Raw genomic sequence first — 23,069 nt, forward strand, 5'->3', positions numbered from 1 at the left:
TTCATATTTTATGTAGAACACAAAGATTGAACTGCGCAGTGGAACATAACCAGCAAGTATGTTGGTGAAGCTTATGGAAGATATTTATTCAAGATGAAAGACAGACACAAAGGATTCACGTTTGTACATTCTTTGATACACAACCAGATCATTTTAAAAGGTATGTATAATCAAAATTGATTGATTTTCATGGTATCGCCCTGTTAGCAAAAAGAAAAAGCGTACACCTTGACATGCAAAAAACATTCGGTATTTCGTATTCACCATTAATTTTTATGAGAAAGGCAGATATTTGAAAAAGCTGGCAGATATTTGAAGAAGGTAGTAGAAACATCCTTACACCCTGACAACATCCAAATCTGATCTGATGTTGTAGTTCAACAGATATGAAATCTACACATTACTAAAAGAAGTGTTGACCCTTAAGCAGTGGATACCTTTCACTTGATTTTGTACACGCTATCACAGGCTAGCAAAGGCAAAGGGTACCTGTAAGGAAATGCCTCAAAGTTTTGGCTGATCCTATTGATGTTTTGACTGTGATAGTGCGCAGAGGCCTGCTAACTGGACCTGAGTGCTAGTGTTCTGCCCCTACAAAGTAAATGTCTGATTGGCCTACTTTCCAGCCGTGGCCAGCAGTGGGAGTACCTGCAGGACGGTGACGTGGAGAGGGGCAGGGTGGGGGGTAGTAATGTATGGATTACGGAGCTTCCCAGGTAAGTACACATTTAAATAAATAAAACGAATTTTATTGAGTGCACTGCATCCCCAAATGCGATGTAGTGCGCGCAACGAAATTCGTTTTATTTATTTAAATGTTTACTTACTTGTAAAACTCAGTAATCCATACATTACTACCCCCACCCTGCCCCTCCCCTCCCCACGTCACCGCCCTGCAGGTACTCCCACTGCCGGCCGGGACTGCTACTAATTGGCATAACTTTACGTACTTATAAGTTCCTAGTATACGGTAACAGTGGTACCCTAGGCCTGTAAGTTAAAGTGTACCACCAAGTCTACACCACTTATTTTGCTACCCTGGATGTGACAATGTGAAAATATGTCTCCCAGCCTGCCACTCTAGGCTAGCAGAGCAGGTTTAAACTGCTAACTGTATTTAGCCAATCAAACTAAAGGAAAAGCATATATATATATATATATACACATATATATATATATATACATATATATATATATATATATATATATATATATATATGTCACCCCTACAACAGGCCTATTGCGTTCTAATGCAGGGTGCTGTATATCATAGAGTAAGACATGTATTTTTATATGTCTGTACAGTAAAAATTCCAAATTGTCATTTTTACTGCAGAACAGTTCGTAGCTCATTGGTGAGTACAGGGTGACACATTGACAACTCAGCTGTGCTAACATCTGAATGGGACAACAATCTTTATTGTCAAATTAAAGTGAGACCCTGGCCAACATTACCACGACCTGGGATGTGATAAATGCTCAGACAGGGGTGTGACAACTTTGTGAACGCTCAAGATAGCAAGGGATACTGATAAATATTGAAACAACATCTTTGGTGCATGCGCATGATTTCTGTAGACACATGTTCTTTCCTCTACCATTTATGTTATTCATAATTTTAAAAAGACATTAAATGTAGGATTAGGAACTTGTTAATTTATAAGAAAACTATTTAGCCGACTATGACTGTAGTGTTTTTGAGTGCAATAATTAAGTATTGTTGTTGGGTGCCTTATGAAGGTGAATTTTAGTGAATATTTTGTGGCACTCTTTTTTATCAATTTAATAGACACTGTAGTAACTGAACTTTATCCTGAGATGTGTAACTATTTTCTGTAATGTAAAGTATAATTTCCTGAACTAAACCGATTTTTGACTTTGATCAATATTATGGGGTAAATAAAATAAGTAAGCCTCTTCCCAACACCAAAATGCATCTGAAAACTTTAGAATATCTCTCGCGGTAAATAAATTTAAAAAAGGACTGCATAAGTGAGCTATTGTAGTTGAAAAATAGCATTTCAATGTCCAGTGTGAGATGTGCTCTCAAGCACGTCTTTCTAACCTACATCACAGTGCATTCTGTTACATCTAGCCAAGCACTGTTACTGGAGAATAGTGAAACTACAAAACCTCAAAAACTAAAATGCTAAGTGTAAAACTCCAAAGCCAGGTCTGGCTAAATCTTACACGATATGGACCACCTTAAAATCCATGGTAATCATCTGAAGTCCCAAGTTCCCCTTAAAATAATGCATGTTGTCCTCTTATTTTAGTAAACTATTACCTTTTTTCCATAAAGAATACCTGCCCCACTCTCGCCTGGATGGTTGGAACGAAAAGAGTCCGATAATAGCTCTTTAAGATAACTGCAGGGCTAGAAAAATGGAGCATAATATGCTAACATGTTCTGTTCACAATCTGTCAAAACAACTGTGAAGCGAGTCTAATTATAGATGTACAGTGATCCCGATTTTAGAGTGAAGAAGTTCTATTTTTTAATTAAATTCTGAGCAAGGTACAGCACATTCTGTTACTTGACCTGCTTTCTGTTTTTCATATTCGTGTTTCCTTCTTTTATTTTGGAATTAAATCACTTCTGTAGTCTGAAAGAGCAGTGCCAAAATACATTCTTGAAAACGAAAATGAACTTCCTGAAACCTCACCAGCATTTATTCAGCACAGATCTATTCAACAGGCATTTCCCAGAATTTCCAAAACCATGACATTTTAAAATATGTGGAAAACTATATTTTAGACAGCACGGATATTTATCTCTTCGCTGCAAATGAATGTTACATAGGAAATTATGCTGTTAATCTGGTAATGTTAATTCAATTAAAAAAATCTATACCGCAGGCACTATAAATATTAAACATACACTATAACTTACTGTGCAACTGAAGTCTAATTGTTTGTGTTACATATAATATACAGAATATAACTTACAGTGCAATTGAAGTCTAAATTTGTGTATTGTGTGGTAGACCTTTCAGAGTGGAGTCACGAGAGGTCCTTGGGGGTAATCATAGATATTATGTATGATCTTCTACAACAGCAAGAGTGGTGGGCTTGCTCACAGAAATCAAACAAAATTACATAATGTGTAAATAGAGGCGCTTTTTTCCACCTAAACAATTTTCACAGGCTTCAGCAGAAAGAACACAAGGTCTATTAAAGATGTCGCCGACAGAGGTGAGCGGAGGGAAACACATTTACAAAAACTGAACATACGCTTGCTTTGGCATGGCTGTCTATTTCACCCACTGTAGAGGAATGTTGATTGCACACTTTAATGTTGGTCTTTTCATGCATACTTTTCTCGAAATCCCGAACGTCATCCAAAGTCATATCTGCAAAAAGTTCAAAATTTGACATTTCCGTCACTAAAAAGGAGACCTTATAATGCCATTTCAGGGTAGGGTAGTGTTCTAGAAAGAGGCTTGAAAGGGCGGTGAAAAATAGGGATTCCACCAGCTTTAAGGAGAGTGACTCAAAGTTAGTTCGTGCCAGCCAGAAAGGTTACACAAGATTAAAAGGAAGCAAGGCTCAGAACAAGGGTGTGCGGGAATTGTCTACAGGTTTCTTGAGGTGAACTAGAGAAGGTATGGAGTGTTGGATAGCAAGCACTACTACAGGCATGGATCTTCTAAAGCACGTTTAGGAGATCACTTGGAATGAGGTGAAGACAATAAATACTGTAGATTTTGTACTTACCACTCATTCAAGAGTAAAATGTGACCCGAGCCTTAACTACATCGGAGTACATTTCTAATGTTTGTTTGAGCCAAAGTACTAAAATGAATCCAGCCTTCCTCTTGAGCCACACCACAACTTGTAGTTAAGAGGTAGTGCAAAGAGGAAGGCTGCACTAATACACCTTCACAAATGACCCCAGGCTAGGATAGTGGGCAATACCTAAGTGGTTCCCGCTAATATATTAGAAGGGAGTCGGTCTGAGTTGACAGATCAAGACTCTATCATTGGCTTGCCTACTGGCGAGAAAGGAGAAATGAAATATTAAGTGAGATTTGAAAAGTGGTACTGACCCGAGCTGGGTCTTAGTGGCTCATGTGCAGACACAATCTCTGGAGTACTATCAATATACTCTTATTAGAGTCTCAATAAAGTGCCACTGAATCCTCAACATTCATATCAACGTTAAGCCCAAACAGCAGTACAGCTCTTTTCTTCAATGGACCTGATCTACCAAGATGTCCAAGTAACTAAACAACTTCAGTTCTCAAGCCTGGGGACAGACTACAGCTTTGAACAAGAAATAGCCAACTTTTGTCAACCAGATTGATGCACATGATTAAAAAGCAGACTTTCTAGTGGCTGCTTGAAGCCTGTGTGTTTCTGGCTAGCCTACTGAAGCTAGTCAAACTGTAGAATCAGCACAAATAGTTGTAGTAGGAAGCAAAACATCTCCCCGGTCTAATCAGCATTCATGTGAGAGAAGTGCCAGGTGCACCTTGCTGGAAAGAGTGGTGAGCTTTCTGAAGAAGGTGGAAATAAATATAGTCTGCATCTCCAGCCTCAAATGTCTGAGTGAAACTCATGGCAGAGGGTCTGCTCTTCCATCACAAGAGGTCGAGGACAGGACCTGAGCAAAGTTGATTGCACACTTAAAGAGAGTTCTCCACAGTTAAAATGTTGATGAATTGAATGCACCACCACATTGCTGGCCAACAAATGGAAGTTTGCAGTAGAGTCTTTATTTTCTACATGAGGTCTGTAAAAAAAGGGAGCACTAACGCTAGATGGTTATCGTCCAACAGCAATGCTTCACATTTTAAGGGGAGAGGTGTGGTGCAGCGGCCACCGCGGCTGACTTCAGAGCATCGGGCCCACTGTTCGATCCCCAGTACCGGTGGAAGATCAGCTCAGCATTGTGTGACTCTAGGCAATAGCTCACTTGATCTCCCGAAGACCCTAGCGCCTTGAGACCCTTAGGGGTGATTAGTTGGCACTTTACAAATACCGGGTTATGGTTTAGGCATTCGAGGTAAAGTAAGGTGAGCCACCTGTACTACACCATTTTTCTTGTGGAGTGAGTAGGGCTTCATTGATTTTCAGAGTGAGGAACAAATATATACATCTACAGTCAACTGAACTGTATGTGAAAATCATAGTGAGAATCCTCAAAACCTTGCTCGACTTTACTGTTCAGTGAGGTAGACAATCACAGACCTAGAGGTTATGAGCCGCAGCTCAGGCAAGGGATATTTACAAATGTGCAATGTAATCAGAGGCAGAGGCAACCCCTCCTTTACACTGAGCAAACCTCTATGCCGACATAGCAGATACGCCAGCACTTAGTAAAACCAACCCAATTGTCCTGACCTTCCAAACTTCCTAACTATCGCCACAGCATCAACATTTGCAGGATTTCTCAGAATAGACTTTTAGAACAATTTAGTTGGTTTCACAAAACCACGTTTGAATGACTCTTTCTCTTGTCTGATGTAACTGGGGTTGCCTTTGGCACCGGCTTGAGAGGCAGGGCGGCTCTTCCAGAGTGCTTCTTTTAATCAATCGAGGAGGTTTTTGCCCTTGATTTGAGATTGTTACTCTGGTTGCAAAAACTCCGACATTTTATGCAGGCACCAGTTATTAGGATTAAAGGACAGTCATGTGACCTCTGCCGAAAAAAGTCCCTTTATCATAAAGCTGGATATATAATCTCCTGATATATTTATATGCACTAGTGAGGAAATATTTTATAAGATAGGATGTAATATCGTATAGGAAGTGAAGTGGATTTCTAGATATGTTAACACTTCCAACACTCCATGTCCGCTATCAGAAATAAAGGACGTTCCAACTATCACAGTGTTGTGCTTTTAGACATTAACGATGTCATATGTTTATAATTTTATTTGGTTGTTTTTAATTAACCCTCTACAATGGGCTTTTATCTGATGTGTAACAGGTCGAAGAATTTGGTCAGGTTTCAAGTGACGGCAAATTTATTTACATTAAACAACAAAATTATTTTATCTATTGTCCCCTTTCCAAGTATCTGGAGTCAGAATGAGAAGCTGAAAATTATTAGTATCTGAGAAGCTAAGCAAGCAGTTTTCTAAACACAGAAAATTCTGATTTCTAAGAAAAAGTTTAATAAACAGGAAGCAAGTTGTTTTAGATAATGGCACAGTATTAGGAAGAAAAAAGAAAAGACATTTTTTAAAACAAACATTCAGAACACATTTACTCTAAAACATATGCATTCTAACACATCTATATTTGATATAAAATACAGCATTGCAATTCAAAGACATTTATTTTAGTACTTTATAATTACTAGATTAGATTGCCATTGCACCACTGTTTCAGCTTTTTGTTCACCAACCATTAGTAACACATTTATATCCATCCAACAGAAGTTAATTGCTTGCAGTCAAAATTGTATACACTAAGGGGTAATTGGAATTTATGGGACCGCGGATCAAATAAACAAAAAGTGTCACAGACCCAATGGGCCTATCTTTCTTTAATGACGTATGCTTTAAATTCCTAAATGGCTTCAACAGTACACGTTTTAAACATGGTTTATTCAAATTCACAATACGGAATATGTGCACGTCTGCCTTTATTCAATTAGCTGTAGAAAAATATAGGCGGTGATAAGTGAAGAACAGAAGTTAAAATGTCTCTGAGCTCAGCCCAAGTTAATGTACACAAAGTGCCTGTTTGGGGTGTCAGTGAGAAGACACCAGTCTTTACACCTACATCTAAATCATAATGTGCGTTAGAAAAGATGTTTTTTTCTAACCTCATCGGTCACAGGACATATTTCAACTGTGTAAAACACAGTTAGATGTTACATCTGTCATTTGTGTTAGGAAGGTGCTATCAAGCTAAATTTTTCAGAATATATGTAATCTAGGCTGAAAAGAGGAGTAGTGCAATTATAATCCTAGTATCTATAATATTCTACTAGTTCAGTACACAAACATTTATATCTACAATGCACCTCTTTCATTCTTGCAGAGAATCTGAGCCTGCCGTCGCAAGTCATAAAACTGGCAAGTAGTACATTTCTATGTTCCACTGTAGCAAATTTTCCATTCAGAATTGAGGCCCTGCTAGCTTCACTGAGCCAAGCACTAAAGGCACCAGGGACCAAATGGTGGTTCGGCTCACTATTGGAGCTTCCTTTGACACATAGGGACGTAAATAGGCGATCCGATGGGTAAAGAGAGAGCTTTACCTAGCTCTGGATTAACCTTTCAAATGCACGGATTGATCCATCAAAGGGAATAATCTGCCTGGATTTAAAGAGGAGGGTGAAATGCATTCCTGCCTACTTCACTTAAGAATTACAGTCAGTCTGCCTAACTGATGGGTAGAATAAACTGTCCCCAGCTCTGCCTTAAAGCTAGGCTGAAAATCCCAGCCTCCTGCTGACTTAAATGGGTAAAGAGGTGCAGACTCTGCCAGTAAAGCCAGTCTGTCCATGTAACTTGATGGTGCAGAATGTCCTGAGACAAAGAAAGCAGGAAAAATAAAATAATAACAGCATGTTATAATCATTTTATTTTTCAGTGTTCGTCTGTACGGGTGGGGCATGCTGGACTGTAGCAGCAGGGGGAGGAGTGATGGGAACTCTCTAAGTGAACAAGATGGTTTGGTCAGCCGTCTTCGGTCGGCGAAACCGATGTGTTCTCCATCAGGCTGTGTTGCACAGCCTCGGTGGAGAACATACCCTGGGTCCCAGTCCCATCCTGATAGCCAAACCATGGCACTCAGACCAATTATGATGCTGCTATCAGCAGTGTCGCGATTGGCTAGGGGAGCCTCGAAGCCTGGGCGCTTCCTGCTTCTGCGACGATGGAAGAAAATGAGGACAGAGGAGAAGCGGCAGCCGGCAGGTAAGTTTAATTTTTTTTATTGCTTATATTTATTTGTTTAACCCCTGGCCACACCACTACTGCCCCGTAGCAGCCGCTACTGATTTCATCATCTGGACTTTACTGACCTTCGCTTCAGCAGCGGAGGATTATAGGGTGTTGGGAAACAGAGGACGCCGTTGCTTGCTTTGGAGAATTATAGAGGATCACTATGAACTGGAAATGTTCCTGTGTATGTGAAATTGGAACTGGAAGCCTTCTGCAACTGGTAACTGTTGGCTGAGGTCTAGGCATAAAACCAAGAAGATTTGAGGACTTCTCTGGAACGTAACACTGCTTCTAGAACTAGTGGAGAAACTCTCAACTATGTGAAACACAACCACAAACTGGATAGTTATTTTCACTCCACACGGATAACATTGAATGCAGTTTCCAATACTCTTCTACGGGTGTCTCTTTATTTTCTTTTGAACCTTTGATCACTACATCCATTTTTTTTTGTATGTGATCTTTTGTTGAAGTGTCATATTTTTAACTAATTTGGTTTGAGTTTATGGTTTTTATTTCTCAAATGTATTTCGTCATGACTAGTTGTTGCGCGTACATTAAATGCACTGTCTCTAAACAAGCTTTTGCTGCTAGTGACAATCTACCAATGGTAAGCCAGGACATCCTCATAGAAACCAGTTTATCTTTGAGGGGGGGGGGGGTGTCAGAATGTTTGGGCTATCTGAGAGCTCGGTCACAGCTGAGCTCTAAACGTTGATCTGTTTCCCATAGCTTACCCAATTTGACTTTTTAAAGCAACTTTGTTTCAGGTTCTGATTTTGTTATGATCCAATGACTGATAGGTGTCCTTAGAGTTCTAGCATGTTTTTCTTTTTTTACTTATTTTTTTATTAGTTTTCACAAAACACAAATATTTTATCCGTCAAGGCGTATCATTGACATTACATTCTTATTTGAACAAAAAATCAAAACATATTCCCCCCACACACCCCTCGACACAGGCCCAAGCTACCATTTGTGTAAATGATCTGTCTTCATCACTCATGCGGGCTCGGTGATACCTATCCATGCAGATACAGTTAGTATATAAGCAACACATACATGAATTGTATTGCCCTACCTAGTACAGTGTCTACACCATCCGGCAACACTTACAGTCGTGGATTATACCTTCTGTCACTATTCTTTTAGGTCATTGTTTGTAAACTCTTCCATCATTGCATTCCAGTCCAGTGAGATTGGTATCTTCTGCAACACTCTCTGTTCTTCTCTTTGTAGTTCTGCTCCCTCTGCCCTAGCCCATCGCACCACCTCATTATGCCAGTCTGACAATCTGGGCAGCTTGTTAGCTTTCCATCTCATGGTTACATTCCTTTTTGCCAAGATCAGTGCAAGGTTAACAAATCTGCGAGTGGGATCTCCCTTTTTTTTCTTGGGACCAAGACCTAATATACAACAGTCCAGTGACCGATTATTCCCAGTTGGTGCCACACTATTCACCATTTCCTGCACAGTTGACCAATAATGTAGTAACCTCGGGCAGTCCCAAAACATATGCAATAAACCGGCATTTGGGGAATGGCAGCGGGGACAGTTGCCTGATGTCTCCGGAAACATTCTGCTGAGCTTGTGAGGGGTCAAATATGCGCAGTGCACAATCATGAGCTGGATAAATTTAAACTTCGGGTTCCTAGAAATCTTACATGGGTTATGTTATGTTATGTTAAAAAAAAATGTAATACCGCGCTCATACACCAATTGGTTTCTTGGCGCTCAAAGACAGTGGGCTAGGGCGCAGGGGGTGTAGGCAGCTAGCCGTGGGCAAGACGAAACAAGTGAGTTTTTAAAGATTTACGGAAAGTGGGGTAGTCAGAGATGAGTCGAATAGGGAGGGGAAGGGAGTTCCAAGTGGATGGGGCAAGGAAGGAAAAGCCAGCACCACCGTGCTTCTTGCGTCTAAACCTGGGAGTGACCAACAGGTTGTGGGCAGAGGATCTGAGGTGTCGAGGGGGAACATAAGGGTGTAGGCAGAAAGAAATAAAAGCAGGAGCAGAAACAAAAAGAGATTTGAAAACAGTGCAAGCAAGTTTGAAAATGCAACGTTGCGCAACCGGGAGCCAGTGCAAGGTTTTTAACAGCGGGGAGACATGTTGATGTTTGGGTTGCTGGAAGATTAATCTGGCTGCCTGGTTTTGCACCAGTTGAAGCCGTTGAAGATGGTAGGCTGGGATCCCCACGTATAGACAGTTGGCATAGTCTAAACGTGAGGTAACCAGGGCCAAGATGACAAGAATAAGAGCCTCTGGAGAGAGGTACCTTCGGATCTTCCCGATCCTGCGAAGATGGAAAAAGCAGGCCGAGGTAACGGCATTGATATGCGGCCGCATCGAAAGGTCACTGGAGATGACGACACCTAGGCTCTTCACGGAGTCAACTGGGCAGGGGGGGGGCCGAGGGCAGGGGGCCAGAAGTTGGAAGTCCAAGGATGTGAGGGCCCACCGATCAGGACCAGCTCTGTCTTGCTAGGATTGAGCTTCAGCTGGCTGAAGTTCATCCACTCGTAGATGGAGAGCATGGTGGTTTGGAAATTAGAGCAGGAGAGAGGAGAGGAGTCGATAGGAAAGATAAGTTGCAGATCATCTGCATAATTGAAAGTGGTAACAGAAGAGTGGCGGAGGGAGACCAACAGAGGCTGCATATAAAGATTGAACAGAAGGGGAGATAAAGCAGAACCTTGGGGGACACCGCAGGAAAGTGAAGTGCAAGGAGCGGAAAAGGAAGATAAGTGTACAGATTGGGTCCGGAGTTGAAGAAAGGACACAATCCAGGACAGGGCCAGGCCTGAGATCCCAGCATTTCTGACACGGTCGACCAAGATGTCGTGGTCGACCGTGTCGAAAGCGGCCGAGAGATCAAGTAACACCAGGGCCTGGGCCAAGTTCTTATCGGCCCCCTGTCTCAGCGTGTCCATAACCGCTATCACCACTGCCTCCGTGGAATGGGAGGGTCTGAATCCGGCCTGTTGATCATCGAGGAAATGAGTGGTGTGTTCTATGGGTGTTCTAACACTATCTCCCATTCCGTATCTGTGAGTGTGCGGCCTATATCTGCATCCCATCTATCATGAGTCAGCCGCAATGAAACAGATGTGTGCGTGCGGTTCCTCGGTACAGCCATTTTGTTAGGTGACTTCCTTTACCCATCAAATAGTGCATGTGCGTTAGTGCCTGTGTCTGCGGTTCATCCCCTCCAGGGGCCCAAACCAATTAGATATGGCGCGAGATGTGTGCATGCAGCAGAAACAATCTATCTGTCACCCCAATGCCCGCACAAATGTGTCCTGGTTCATCAATGTGCCATCTGTAAAAACAAGCATTTGCAATGCAATAGGTCTCGCATTAGGAACGTTTGAGCTATTTGTAGTGTAAATGACACATTTTTTATTTATGTGTTGTTTTTGAAAATAGCGAAAGTAATAGCTTTGTCATTTACAATGCCAATAGTTTTAACTTTCGCAAATGTGACACCTATAGCATTTGTAATGCAATATGTGTTGTATTTACGTGACTTAGATGTATTGATATTACAAATAACAATGGCTTTTATTTTTTTAAATAACTTTTGTGAAGATTATGTTCAGTGTATTTTATTGTGACGAAAATAGAACAGAAGTGAAATATTAACATCTTTTTGTGACATTTGTAATAAAGCTTAAAACATTGAGAGAACATATTTGAACCAGTTGTTGTTGAATGGTTGCACAGATTGATGCTGTGGTGGCGCTGAGTGATGTTGTGGTGGCGACGAGTGATGCTGTGGCGTTAAGTGATGCTGTGGTAGCGCATAGTGATGTTGTGGAGCCCCTGAGTGATGCAGTGGTGATGCGGTAGATAGATAGAGTGAGTGCGGTAGATAGATAGAGTGAGGGCGATAGATAGATAGAGGGAGGGCGATAGATTGATAGAGGGAGGGCGATAGATTGATAGAGGGAGGGCGATAGATAGAGGGAGGGCGATAGATATATAGAGGGAGGGCGATAGATAGATAGATAGAGTGAGGGCGATAGATAGATAAATAGATAGAGTGAGGATGATAGATAGATAGATAGATAGATAGATAGATAGATAGAGTGAGTGAGTGAGTGAATGAGGGCAAAAGATAGATAGACGGATAGAGTGAGGGCGATCGATAGATAGAGTGAGGGTGACAGAGTGAGGGCGACAGATAGATAGAGTGAGGGCTACAGATAGAGTGAGGGCGACAGATAGAGTGAGGGCGACAGATAGATAGAGTGAGGGCGACAGATAGATAGAGTGAGGTGGCCTCGTGGTGGTGGATGTGGTGGTGGATGTGGTGGTGGTGGTGGTGGTGGTGGTGGACGTGGTGGATGTGGTGGTGGACGTGGTGGGGGTGGACGTGGTGGGGGGAGGTGGGTGTGGTGGTGGTGGAGGACGTGGTGGTGGTGGAGGACGTGGTGGTGGTGGACGTAGTGGTGGTGGACGTAGTGGTGGTGGACGTAGTGGTGGTGGACGTAGTGGTGGTGGACGTGGTGGTGGTGGACGTGGTGGTGGTGGTGGACGTGGTGGTGGTGGTGGACGTGGTGGTGGTGGATGTGGTGGTGTTGGTGGTGGACATGGTGGTGGTGGATGTGGTGGTGTTGGTGGTGGACATGGTGGTGGTGGATGAGGTGGTGGTGGACGTGAAGGGGGACGTGGTGGTGGTGGACATGGTGGTGGTGGTGGACGTGGTGGTGGTGGACGTGATGGTGGACGTGGTGGTGGTGGATGTGGTGGTGGTGGATGTGGACTTTGTGGTGGACGTGGTGGTGGACGTGGTGGTGGTGGAGGTAGACATGGTGGTGGTGGCCTCGTGGAGGACGTGGTGGTGGCTGTGGTGGTGGTGGACATGGTGTTGGTGGTGGACATGGTGGTGGTGGAAATGGTGGTGGAGGTCGTGGACGTGGTGGAGGTGGGTGTTGACGTGCTGGTGGTGGACATGGTGTTGGTGGACGTAGTGGTGGTGGATGTGGTGGTGGGTGTGGTGGTGGTGGACGTGGTGGTGGTGGTGGTGGATGTTGTGGTGATGGTGGTGGATGTTGTGGTGGTGGTGGTGGGTGTGGTAGTATGGAGGGCTGAATACGAGTGAGAGAAAAAAAGGAGACAGACAAGGGAGAGAGAAGCGAAGCGGGAAATAGAGAGGGAGAGAGCGGCGGATATTGAAGTTGTGGAAAGCAGGGGGGTGGCGGAGAAGACAAGATGAAGAGGGGGTGGATACAGTAAATGCGAGAGAGTCACGATGAGAGAAAAGTGGACAGGGTGGGGAGAGGTGGCACGGTCGTGGAAGCGAGCCGGCAAAGCAGAGGAGGGACGAGAGAAGAAAGGTGTATAAGAGAGGGGGCTAGTCAGAAACTAGGGACAGAGATCTGTTCGGCTATATCAGTCCTAAGCTATGTCATCTGAACTCTCAACCTCGCCCCCCACCTTTGAACTCTCTTTCATTTCTCAGATGTCAAAGAGACACACGGTTCTTTTTTTAGAGCAACTTCAAAAATACACCAAGCCTTGGCCCCCTTTGTCGGGTTAAATGAAAGTAAAGCGCCAAGACTGCACAGTCGAAATAGTCGTGCTGCAGTGGTGACGTGTCCTGGTGAACTGAGCCTGTGCCCCATTTGACTGAAATGTGTGATTCTGGGCAAGCTACTTCTTTTAAGTAACCACATCTGTCTATATTTGCACACGCCTAGAAGATGTGTAGGGAACTTCCCTGAATTTTCTCTAATTACCAGGCTTTGTTATAGTCTTTCTCTGACAGAGCAAGAGGCTCAGAGAGGCGTCCAATTGCCAAAGTGTGCACCGAAAAAAACGAATAACCCTATATGGATCACTTGTTGGCTACTTGGATAAACTGTGTAATCCTGGTCAAATCCATTTAGCTCTATGTCCCTTGATTCCATTATCTGACAACAACATGTACAATGAGAAAAAACGCAAATCAGCCAGATTTAAATACTATGAAACAAAGTTGTTTGAACGTTACTGCTGTTCTATTTTGTGATTGAAAGTCGAAAGCTTATTTGGGGGGAAACAAATCATGCACTAAAGAGCGAAGATAAACGAGCGAGAGAGAGTCGGTGGCATATTTGATGCTACAAATAGGGATTAAGGCAAGTACCGAAAAAGCACAATAGGGGGCAAACTTTTTCCTGGTTTGTACAGGGAAAAAAAATCTGCATACATTTTGTGGGCTGTGCAGCTGAATTCATTTGATGTGTGCAAGACGAGGACAGAAAACGCTTCGACAAGGAAAAAGTTAGCACTTGTATAACCAGCAGTCGCTAAATTCAGCAGCGCGCCCTGCACTGGTACAATGAATAAAGTGATGTTTAAAGCGCGTGCCCTCAAGCTCCGAAGAGTTTACTGCAGGGGTGTCTCGCCACTCTCCCTCTCAAGGCCCCCGGGCACATAGTTTTCAGAGCACTTTGCTGAGGTAAAGCTGCCTCTTTAGAAGCTCGAGCCACCGCACACAGTGCGCTCTTTTACTGTTTTCTTACAAGAGGCACAAGATGCAATGCCATTGGTGAAAATAAGATATACGGCCATCTGAGCCAAGCAGGCACGGTGTTACCCCAAAACAGAAATCCTGCTCACACGCAGGGAAGGGGCAACGTCACCAAAGAGGGGTCAGGGGAGTGAAGTGAGGGCCGTGGGAGAACGCATAGGCTGGGGTTGTGGACGGGAGTGAGAGTGAGCGAAGCTTCGGCACCATGCAAGGGAGGGAGGGGGGCGCTCACGTCCGAAAGGGCTGAGGACATATTTGAAGGTTGGGGAGAGCAGGGCGCACATCCCGAAAGGGTGAGGCGGCAAAGGAATACAGGACATGGAGGAGTGTGGGTCACAGATCTTTAAATGGTGGGCGAATAGGAAGAGAGGAGAAGCCATCGTAAAGATGGATGGGGAAATGGGAACGGGGGGGGGGGGTAAATATTCTAAAGGGGGAGATGGTAAGGGACAAAGGACATAGTGTGGAGAAGGGGCAGTGTGCGTTACATTTGGTAATTACATACCGCTTACTACTCCTGATGAGGAGGTCAGTTCAGCTAATAACGCTAGGTAACGGGAAAACAAAGCACACGTCGCCCAGGAGGGACAGGTCTGCGCCATTTAATGTGGTGCCGGAAGAGAGCTCAGTTCGGAGCAGGGGGGGGCTGGCTGGCAACCCTAGCTCTGAGTTCAGTTTCCTTGGCTTTTCCCGAGCACCTAGGGCTGAAAAGCCCCTGCCGGCTCTTCGCTCACTGCAACACGCAGTCTCCGAAGGCAGAGGGCAGCTCGGGTTTCAAGCTGCCTTTGAAGAACTTCACACCAGGCAGCTGAAATATGTGCGGATTACGTGCATGGGTGCTATTTTAAATCGAGTAGCGCTAGGAGGGGGGCTCGGCTACCATGCCAGCATTCCGACACAGAAGCAGATGGTGCTGTTTCGCACAAGATGAGCGGCAGGGAGTGGCTGAGGAGAGCAAAGGAATGGTGGGAGGGAATTCAGATCCTGCTTAAAAAACCTTTGATGCAGCAGGGGGCGGAGAGCAGGGGATGGAGCGGGAAGAGCTGCTGGCGTGGGAGGGTGATTGATGGGCGGGGGGGAAGCAGATCCCTTTGAAGCTGCTGCCTGCTTGTGGGGGAGAAATGCTGTTGGCAGGGGGAAGGCTCGGGCAAGCTTGTGCATGAGGAGCTTGTCACGTGATTCTTTTCTCATGAACTGTTTCAAATCCGTCTGTTAGGAATTTTTTGGATTGACAGTAATAGGTTCGAGTAAACTCGACCTAAAAATCACCTATCATGGACACTACCGCCTCTGCCCAGATCTCTATGTGTCTGAGTGTCACCCTTCCAGATGAAAGTGGAAGGCCCAGTCGGGGTATGTTTGGGGCATAGGGTGTCGATATTTTAGTATAACACGTGGCTCTCTTCCAGTATTGCAAGTCTGTCCGCAGGAGTGTGGACGCTGATGTTGGGGTCTTGCTTCCTGGTAGCAGTTATACATGTAGTTCCCAACGTTCCCAAGCTTGGGAGGACATGGATATTTCTCTCAAGTTATGGCCAGTTATCCAGTATGCCAGCCACTGTAATTGGCCTGCATCACAATAAGCTCCCTTGTCGGGAACTCCCATACCCCCTTTCTTTATAGCTAGTTGCAGTTTAGCTAGCCCTATACGCCTGCGTCCTGAGCCCCATATTCATTCAAACATTTGCTGTGGGATCATAATGGGAAAATTAACAAAATAATATAACAGTCTTGGTAGCATCACCATTTTGGCTATGGCCACCCGCCCGGCTAAAGATAACGGTAAGGAAGTCCAGAACCTTATTTGCCGCCGAAGTGATGTTATAGTGCGAGTTAAATTACCATCTAAAATATCCTCCACATCTCGATATATCTGAATACCCAGATATTTAAAAGTAACCGATGCCGTCTGGAACCTCCGACCACCAAATTGAACAGGTTCGGTCTTGACTACGTCATTAAAAAAGAAGGCTTAAGACTTGTTCTCATTTATGGTTAGTCCCGAAAGTTTTTGAAACCCCAAAAAAAGCTCAGGCATAGGGTCAAAGACCTCGTTCAGATTTGCAATAAATAAAATGATGTAATCGGCATGTGCCGACACCACATGCATCTCCCCATTTATACATATTCCCCTATGTCCTGCCATTACTTGTATCTTTTGCAATAAAGGTTCCAGTGCCAAGATAAATAAGGGCGAAAGCGGGCAACCTTGCGTAGGTTCTAGCATGTTTATTTTTATATTTCCATAAATATCCACCAAAGTAACTTCATTAGAGATGTTACAGGCACCCAGCATCTTTAATACAAGTGGCTTCTGTTAAACCTATATGTGCTTTCCACAGTACTCAAAGTGAAAGGGCGGCCCATCTATTCCTCCAAGGATTTCATTTCTATTGCAACAAAGATAATTGGTAATCGGAGCACCTTCTAAAAATGAGATAGAATTCAATCTTCATTTGGTAAGCATTCAGAAAAGCATGTGAAGTTTCACTTGACAATATTTAAGAGATCACAGTTCATGGGTGGGATCTGGAAGGTTCCCTGGACATGGCATCCCTTCTACACAGCAACCCTCACCCAAGGGTTACTTGTTCTTGGGATCAGAGACTTTTGAGGCTAATGACATTTTAATTAATTTAATTCTGTTGCATATTTCAAGATGGCAGAGGGTTGGATTCAGCTGTCCTTTAACTGGGAGCAAACAGTAGGTTCTCAAGATAAAAAACTGGTCAATTATCTGCGGTACAGATTGTTGGGCTCAAGATCACAGTGTTTCCAAAGCCTTACAAGTCTCTAACATTACTAACTTGTTAAAGTACAAATGGAGAAGACATTGCAATGTTCTTTAAATTCAAGACAGAATCATTTAATCTAAAAGGTTTTCATAGTATAAAAATTCCACCTTTCTTCTTTTAGAGAAAAACTGTTCAGATCCACAAAGACAACAATACATCAATAAATGCAATTCAGAAATTCATGAGTTTCGAGTTTCCAGCACTGGCTAGCATGGCTTTAAGAATGGTATTAGATAATGTACTTAAAAGATATTACAAAAACATGGTTGGTGTGAGAAGAGCAATGTTTACTTGTAACCCCTTGGCAGTGGCGGTAATTCCCCCGTGGTGCTGGGAGGGCGGTGGGGAGGGTCACGCAGCACCGCTATGCTTGTGACGGAACCACTCCGTCACGAGCCACGGGTGGGCTGTACTTATGACGGAGTGGTTAAGTCACGACTCCGCCCACTAACTAATTCACCTGCACAGGCGGGGAATCAGTACAGCGTGGGCGGAGCGGCCGTGGCATGATGGAACAACTCCGTCATGAGCACACGCCACCCGTGGCTTGTGACGGAGTGGTTCCGTCACAAGCAAGGAAGGGGTTAAAAAGAGTAATCAAAATACACAAAGAATACCCTACGGTCTTATGCCAAAGAACAGCGAATGACTGACAAATACCAAGACTGATCAAAAAAATACAAACATTTGTATGGATTCCCATCACTCACCGATCCCGATGACATGCTTCACCATCTGGGTCTTCTTTTGAAAGGGCTAACACTCCACCCTAGTGATGGAGGAGCCCAAGGATGTTTTCAAAATTAGGATTTATACAGATGTGAGCACGTAGTATGTACAAAAAGTGTATGGGAAATGAAGTGCAGTGCGAGAAAAGTGATGTGAATATAAAATTGAAGCGGAATCAGACAATAACTTTATTTGTGTCTGATCCGAACAAATATTAAGAACAGTGCAGAAAGGCCGGATTCAACAAATAACCGTCCCTTTGTAAGAATTGGTTAACATGTTTCAGCACAACCAGGTGAAAAGTAAACCAAGTGCTTTCATCAGAACCTCTTAGATATAAAATGCTACTGCAAAACACATTTCAGAAAAGGGAAAAATAATAAATATAAAGGATACGCTTTGAGTCAAATCTTCAAAACACGCCTCTTGGAAAAATCTATAAGAGATAAGTGTGGTACATAATACAGTCTTGGGTCACAGTATACGCAGCCTTTTGACAATCTTGTGTGGCTATAAATGGCCATCAGATAATTTTCATTTAATGAATAAATCACTCCATTGAGCCTTACCTCAAGGGTATGGAGAAATTGCCTCACCCCACCTGGCAACAGCTCAGGGAGAAGGAGGCACAGCTCTAGAGGGGAGACAAACAACACCAGGTATTTGTACGGTGTTCTGGCTCCTCTATACATAAAAGTTACAACCATGACGCCCACTTAGTAGGTGTGAAACTATCTTGGCTTCAATAAAATATATCTTTCCTTTCCTTTGTTATATAAATTGCCATCTGATGTTTTAGCGATATATAACGTCAATATCACACTCAATATGTGCCAACATCACTATACAGTTTTATTCCCTTTCCATGCTTTCAAGATTTATGATCGAAAAAACCCCGCAATCCGAGGATCCCCCGGATAGACTCACGAGGATCAATCCAGATTAACCAAGGATGCTCTCTTTATTAGGTATGTTTTAAGTGGACGGGTACATAAATAGTCAGGCCACTATTCCTCTCCAGAATCAATAAATAAATGTGCCAGCCACTCACCTAACCGTCGGTACCTCTGGCGGTCGTCCGAGCCGTCGGGGAGATTCCCACAACCAGAGCTGCTCCTTCTCAGACACTGGCGTTCCCGGAAGTCGCGCGTGATTTTGGGCGTCTTCTCTCGAGAGTACGCATGGAACTACCCATGGACGATCAGTCCCGATGCCAACTGTCTTGGACTTCTTGGTTAGAGGACATACCTTGCATGTCCCACAAGGAAAATGACCCTGAACTGGTGGAAAGTCCCATATTGTTCCTGATGTCTGAGAGGCTGCACAACGTGGTCTAGTATGGAAAAGTTTGTCCCGCAAATTGCTGTTTCTCTTGAACGCAAACAGGGGTACATTATCTTGAACTAAATCATCGTCCTGAAGATATGACTTGGACCATATTAGAACAACCATTCATCCCACAACATATTTTTGACATATCAAAGTTTCTTTTATTAAAGGAACAGAAATGGGTGTTAAGATTAAAAAGTGATACTGTTGGATTGAATGATTCTATCCCTTGGGCTAGTTAATAGTGACATCATATAACTAGCCTTACTTCCAATTGAGGGTTGATACTGCACGTTATGACATCCTGTTTTAGAAATGGAACTCTCTTTAGAGACCACATAATTATACCCCACATATTCCTCTATTTACTGTGTATAAATACCAATTCACATGAGCCCTTGGCAACCTGTTTATTCTTGCTACTAGTAGCAGCATTGTAGCTTTCACTATAACAACAGGAAGTCTCCATATGAAACTAACATATTATATTGCAAGATCTAATGTCTTAGACATTTTGACAATGGTTCGCTGTAATTCTTGAAATAGCTCTAAACGATAATAAACAATGGAGTTTTTCTTAATGAAGTAGCAATAAAGGAACTGCATATGCCATGTTTCCAAGACATTTCTGTAGTTCCATGCGTACTCTCGAGAGAAGACGCCCAAAATCACGCACGACTTCCGGGAACGCCAGTGTCGGAGAAGGAGCAGCTCTGATTGTGGGAAAGCCTTATAAACAGTAGGATAGCCCTTGTTCGGTACCTCCCGACGGCTCGGACGACCGCCAGAGGTACCGACGGTTAGGTGAGTGGCTGGCAGATTTATTTATTGATTCTGGAGAGGAATAGTGGCCTGACTATTTATGTACTCGTCCACTTAAAACATACCTAATAAAGAGAGCATCCTCGATTAATCTGGATTGATCCTCGTGAGTCTATCCGGGGGATCCTCGGATTACGGGGTTTTTTCGATCATAAATTTTGAAAGTATGGAAAGGGAATAAAACTGTATAGTGATGTCGGCACATATTGAGTGTGATATTGACGTTATATATCCCCAAAACATCAGATGGCAATTTATATAACAAAGGAAAGGAAAGATATATTTTATTGAAGCCAAGAGAGTTTCACACCTAATAAGTGGGCGTCATGGTTGTAACTTTTATGTATAGAGGAGCCAGAACACCGTACAAATACCTGGTGTTGTTTGTCTCCCCTCTAGAGCGGTGCCTCCTTCTCCCTGAGCTGTTGCCAGGTGGGGTGAGGCGATTCCTCCATACCCTTGAGGTAAGGCTCAATGGAGTGATTTATTCATTAAATGAAAATTATCTGATGGCCATTTATAGCCACACAAGATTGTCAAAAGGCTGCGTATACTGTGACCCAAGACTGTATTATGTACCACACTTATCTCTTATAGATTTTTCCAAGAGGAGTGTTTTGAAGATTTGACTCAAAGCGTATCCTTTATATTTATTATTTTTCACTTCTCTGAAATGTGTTTTGCAGTAGCATTTTATATCTAAGAGGTCCTGATGAAAGCACTTGGTTTACTTTTCACCTGGTTGTGCTGAAACATGTTGACCAATTCTTACAAATGGACGGGTATTTGTTGAATCCGGCCTTTCTGCACTGTTTTTAATATTTGTTCGGATCAGACACAAATAAAGTTATTGTCTGATTCCGCTTCAATTTTTTATTCACATCACTTTTTTCGCACTGCACTTTATTTCCCATACACTTTTTGTACATACTACGTGCTCACATCTGTATAAATCCTAATTTTGAAAACATCCTTGTGCTCCTCCATCACTAGGGTGGAGTGTTAGCCCTTTCAAAAGGAGACCCAGATGATGAAGCATGTCACCGGGATCGGTGAGTGATGGGAATCCGTACAAATATTTGTATTTTTTTGATCAGTCTTGGTATTTGTCAGTCATTCGCTGTTCTTTGGCATAAGACCGCAGGGTATTCTTTGTGTATTTTGATTTGTCTAATGGGGCTGTATATCCTGCTGAGTCGGTAAAATTCTGGCCTCTGACCCTACCTTAATGTTGTATTCCCGTTAAAAAGAATAACCCATTTCATGGGACTTATTGTTTTTAGGGAATGTAGGCTTTCTTTGTGACAGTCACTGATGACTTGAAACAAAATTGCTTTACTCATCTCAATGGCTTGTGAAACCCAATTTATTGTTAAGAAATGACACAGATAGACTATTGTTGTGTGAAATTGCCGCTCACTAAGGGTGATAGTGTAATATTTTTGAGGACGATGGATTGTTATTCTTCCATTTAGCAGTTATTAGTGCTTACACAATATTTTATCCTTTCCACAAAAGGTACAACCATTTTCTGAGAAATAATACAAAAAATGTTATAAAACACTACTCAGACACTGATGACAGCTTGATTAATAGCTGTAAAGTGGTATGGAACATTTGTCTTGTCTACAGTAGTTTTAGATACAAGCACTTCACTGATTTTTTTTTCCAGGTTGGGTAGAGCAATGGAGTAGCAGTGTGGTGTCTTTTCCTTTCTTTTGCTAGGGATAGGCATGTCCAAGTCCTAGGCTGCGGAAATAGTGGGTGTAGTTTCTCAGTTCTGTGATTGGTTTCTCTGGTTAATCATGAACAAACTTCAGGAACCAAGACAAGAAGAACAAATTCCAGGGTGAATTGTTAACTTTGCGAAATAAAAATAAAAGAGGATTGGTATGCACCCATATAACACAATGATGTTAATGAAGGTATTGTTTGAAAAATGAATTCAGACACTTCCCTCATGCGTTTGTTTGGGCTAAGGGAGTCCCTCCAAAAGCCATTGGGACAAAACAGATTCAGATTGTTACTTAGGGCCTGATTAAGACTATGGGGGTGCAAGAGCAGATCACCATTCCAGCGGCCTGCTCCCGCACGCATAACTCGTGGTCGGGCCGCCTTCCAGATCACGAGTTTCCTAGTGTCTGGTGGGCTGTTTTGGGTGTTCCCACGGGTGTTCCCACGGAAGTGCCTCTGTTAATGGGCACAGCAAAGGGAATGCCAAAAACAGTTCCTGTATGGCATGGACAGTAAAGTCCATGCAGTGCAGGAACTGGTGTGTATCCACCCAGGGGGGCACATGTTGTGCCCCCCTGCATACACCCTCGTCCACATGGCCAACAGGGGGCCCTGTAGGACCCTCTTTGTTTCCTCTCCGCCACAGTTTCCTTGGAAGAGGAGCTGCCATGAAAACTGTGGCAGAGGGGAAACTCGTAATATGCTTGGCTGGACTTCAGCGGTCCAGCCAAGCATACTTCTGCCTCTACACGGCAGCGTCACCGCCAGTTCCCTGGTGGCATTCGCGCAGCAATGGACTCCGACTGCCATAGTTGTAATAGCCAGTGCTGAGACGGCTGGACCGCCACCGCTGTGCCTCTGCGAGTCTGGCGATCATCAAACCACCAGACTCGTAATCAGGGCCTTAGACGTAAAAAGTAGGTCTGCGGGCTAGGAAGCAAGTGCCAACTAAGGTCCTCTTGAGAGCAGTAAAAACATTGTTATAATTGTACCCTAAACCTTGCACTCAACTGCATCCTGTGGAATTGGACAAGAGTGGATCTGGAATAAATGACTGGAAAAAAACGCATTAGAGCAGCTATACTGAACTAATTAGAAGCTGAAAAGGACTAGCAAAAGAGATGACACTCACAATAATCCAGGGAGATGTGGACTTACTGACCTTGATTTTTAAAGAGAGTTACAATAACTGCAATGTCATTTGCAAACCTCCACAGCGCTCCAAGCAGATATAATT

General features: G+C 43.3%; 1 protein-coding gene across 1 annotated transcript in view; it reads right to left on the reverse strand.

The window, feature by feature from the left end:
- Nucleotides 1-23,069, reverse strand: part of PITPNC1 (phosphatidylinositol transfer protein cytoplasmic 1) — a 1,164,518-nt gene that overhangs the window by 8,886 nt on the left and 1,132,563 nt on the right. Inside the window, exon 9 of the mRNA XM_086930932.1 lies at nucleotides 3,235-3,353. Within this exon, the coding sequence (XP_086787058.1) occupies nucleotides 3,235-3,353 (119 nt within the window). The remainder of the gene's footprint in view (nucleotides 1-3,234; nucleotides 3,354-23,069) is intronic.

This window comes from Lissotriton vulgaris, chromosome 7 (assembly GCF_964263255.1).
Source record: "Lissotriton vulgaris chromosome 7, aLisVul1.2, whole genome shotgun sequence".
Taxonomy (NCBI): domain Eukaryota; kingdom Metazoa; phylum Chordata; class Amphibia; order Caudata; family Salamandridae; genus Lissotriton; species Lissotriton vulgaris.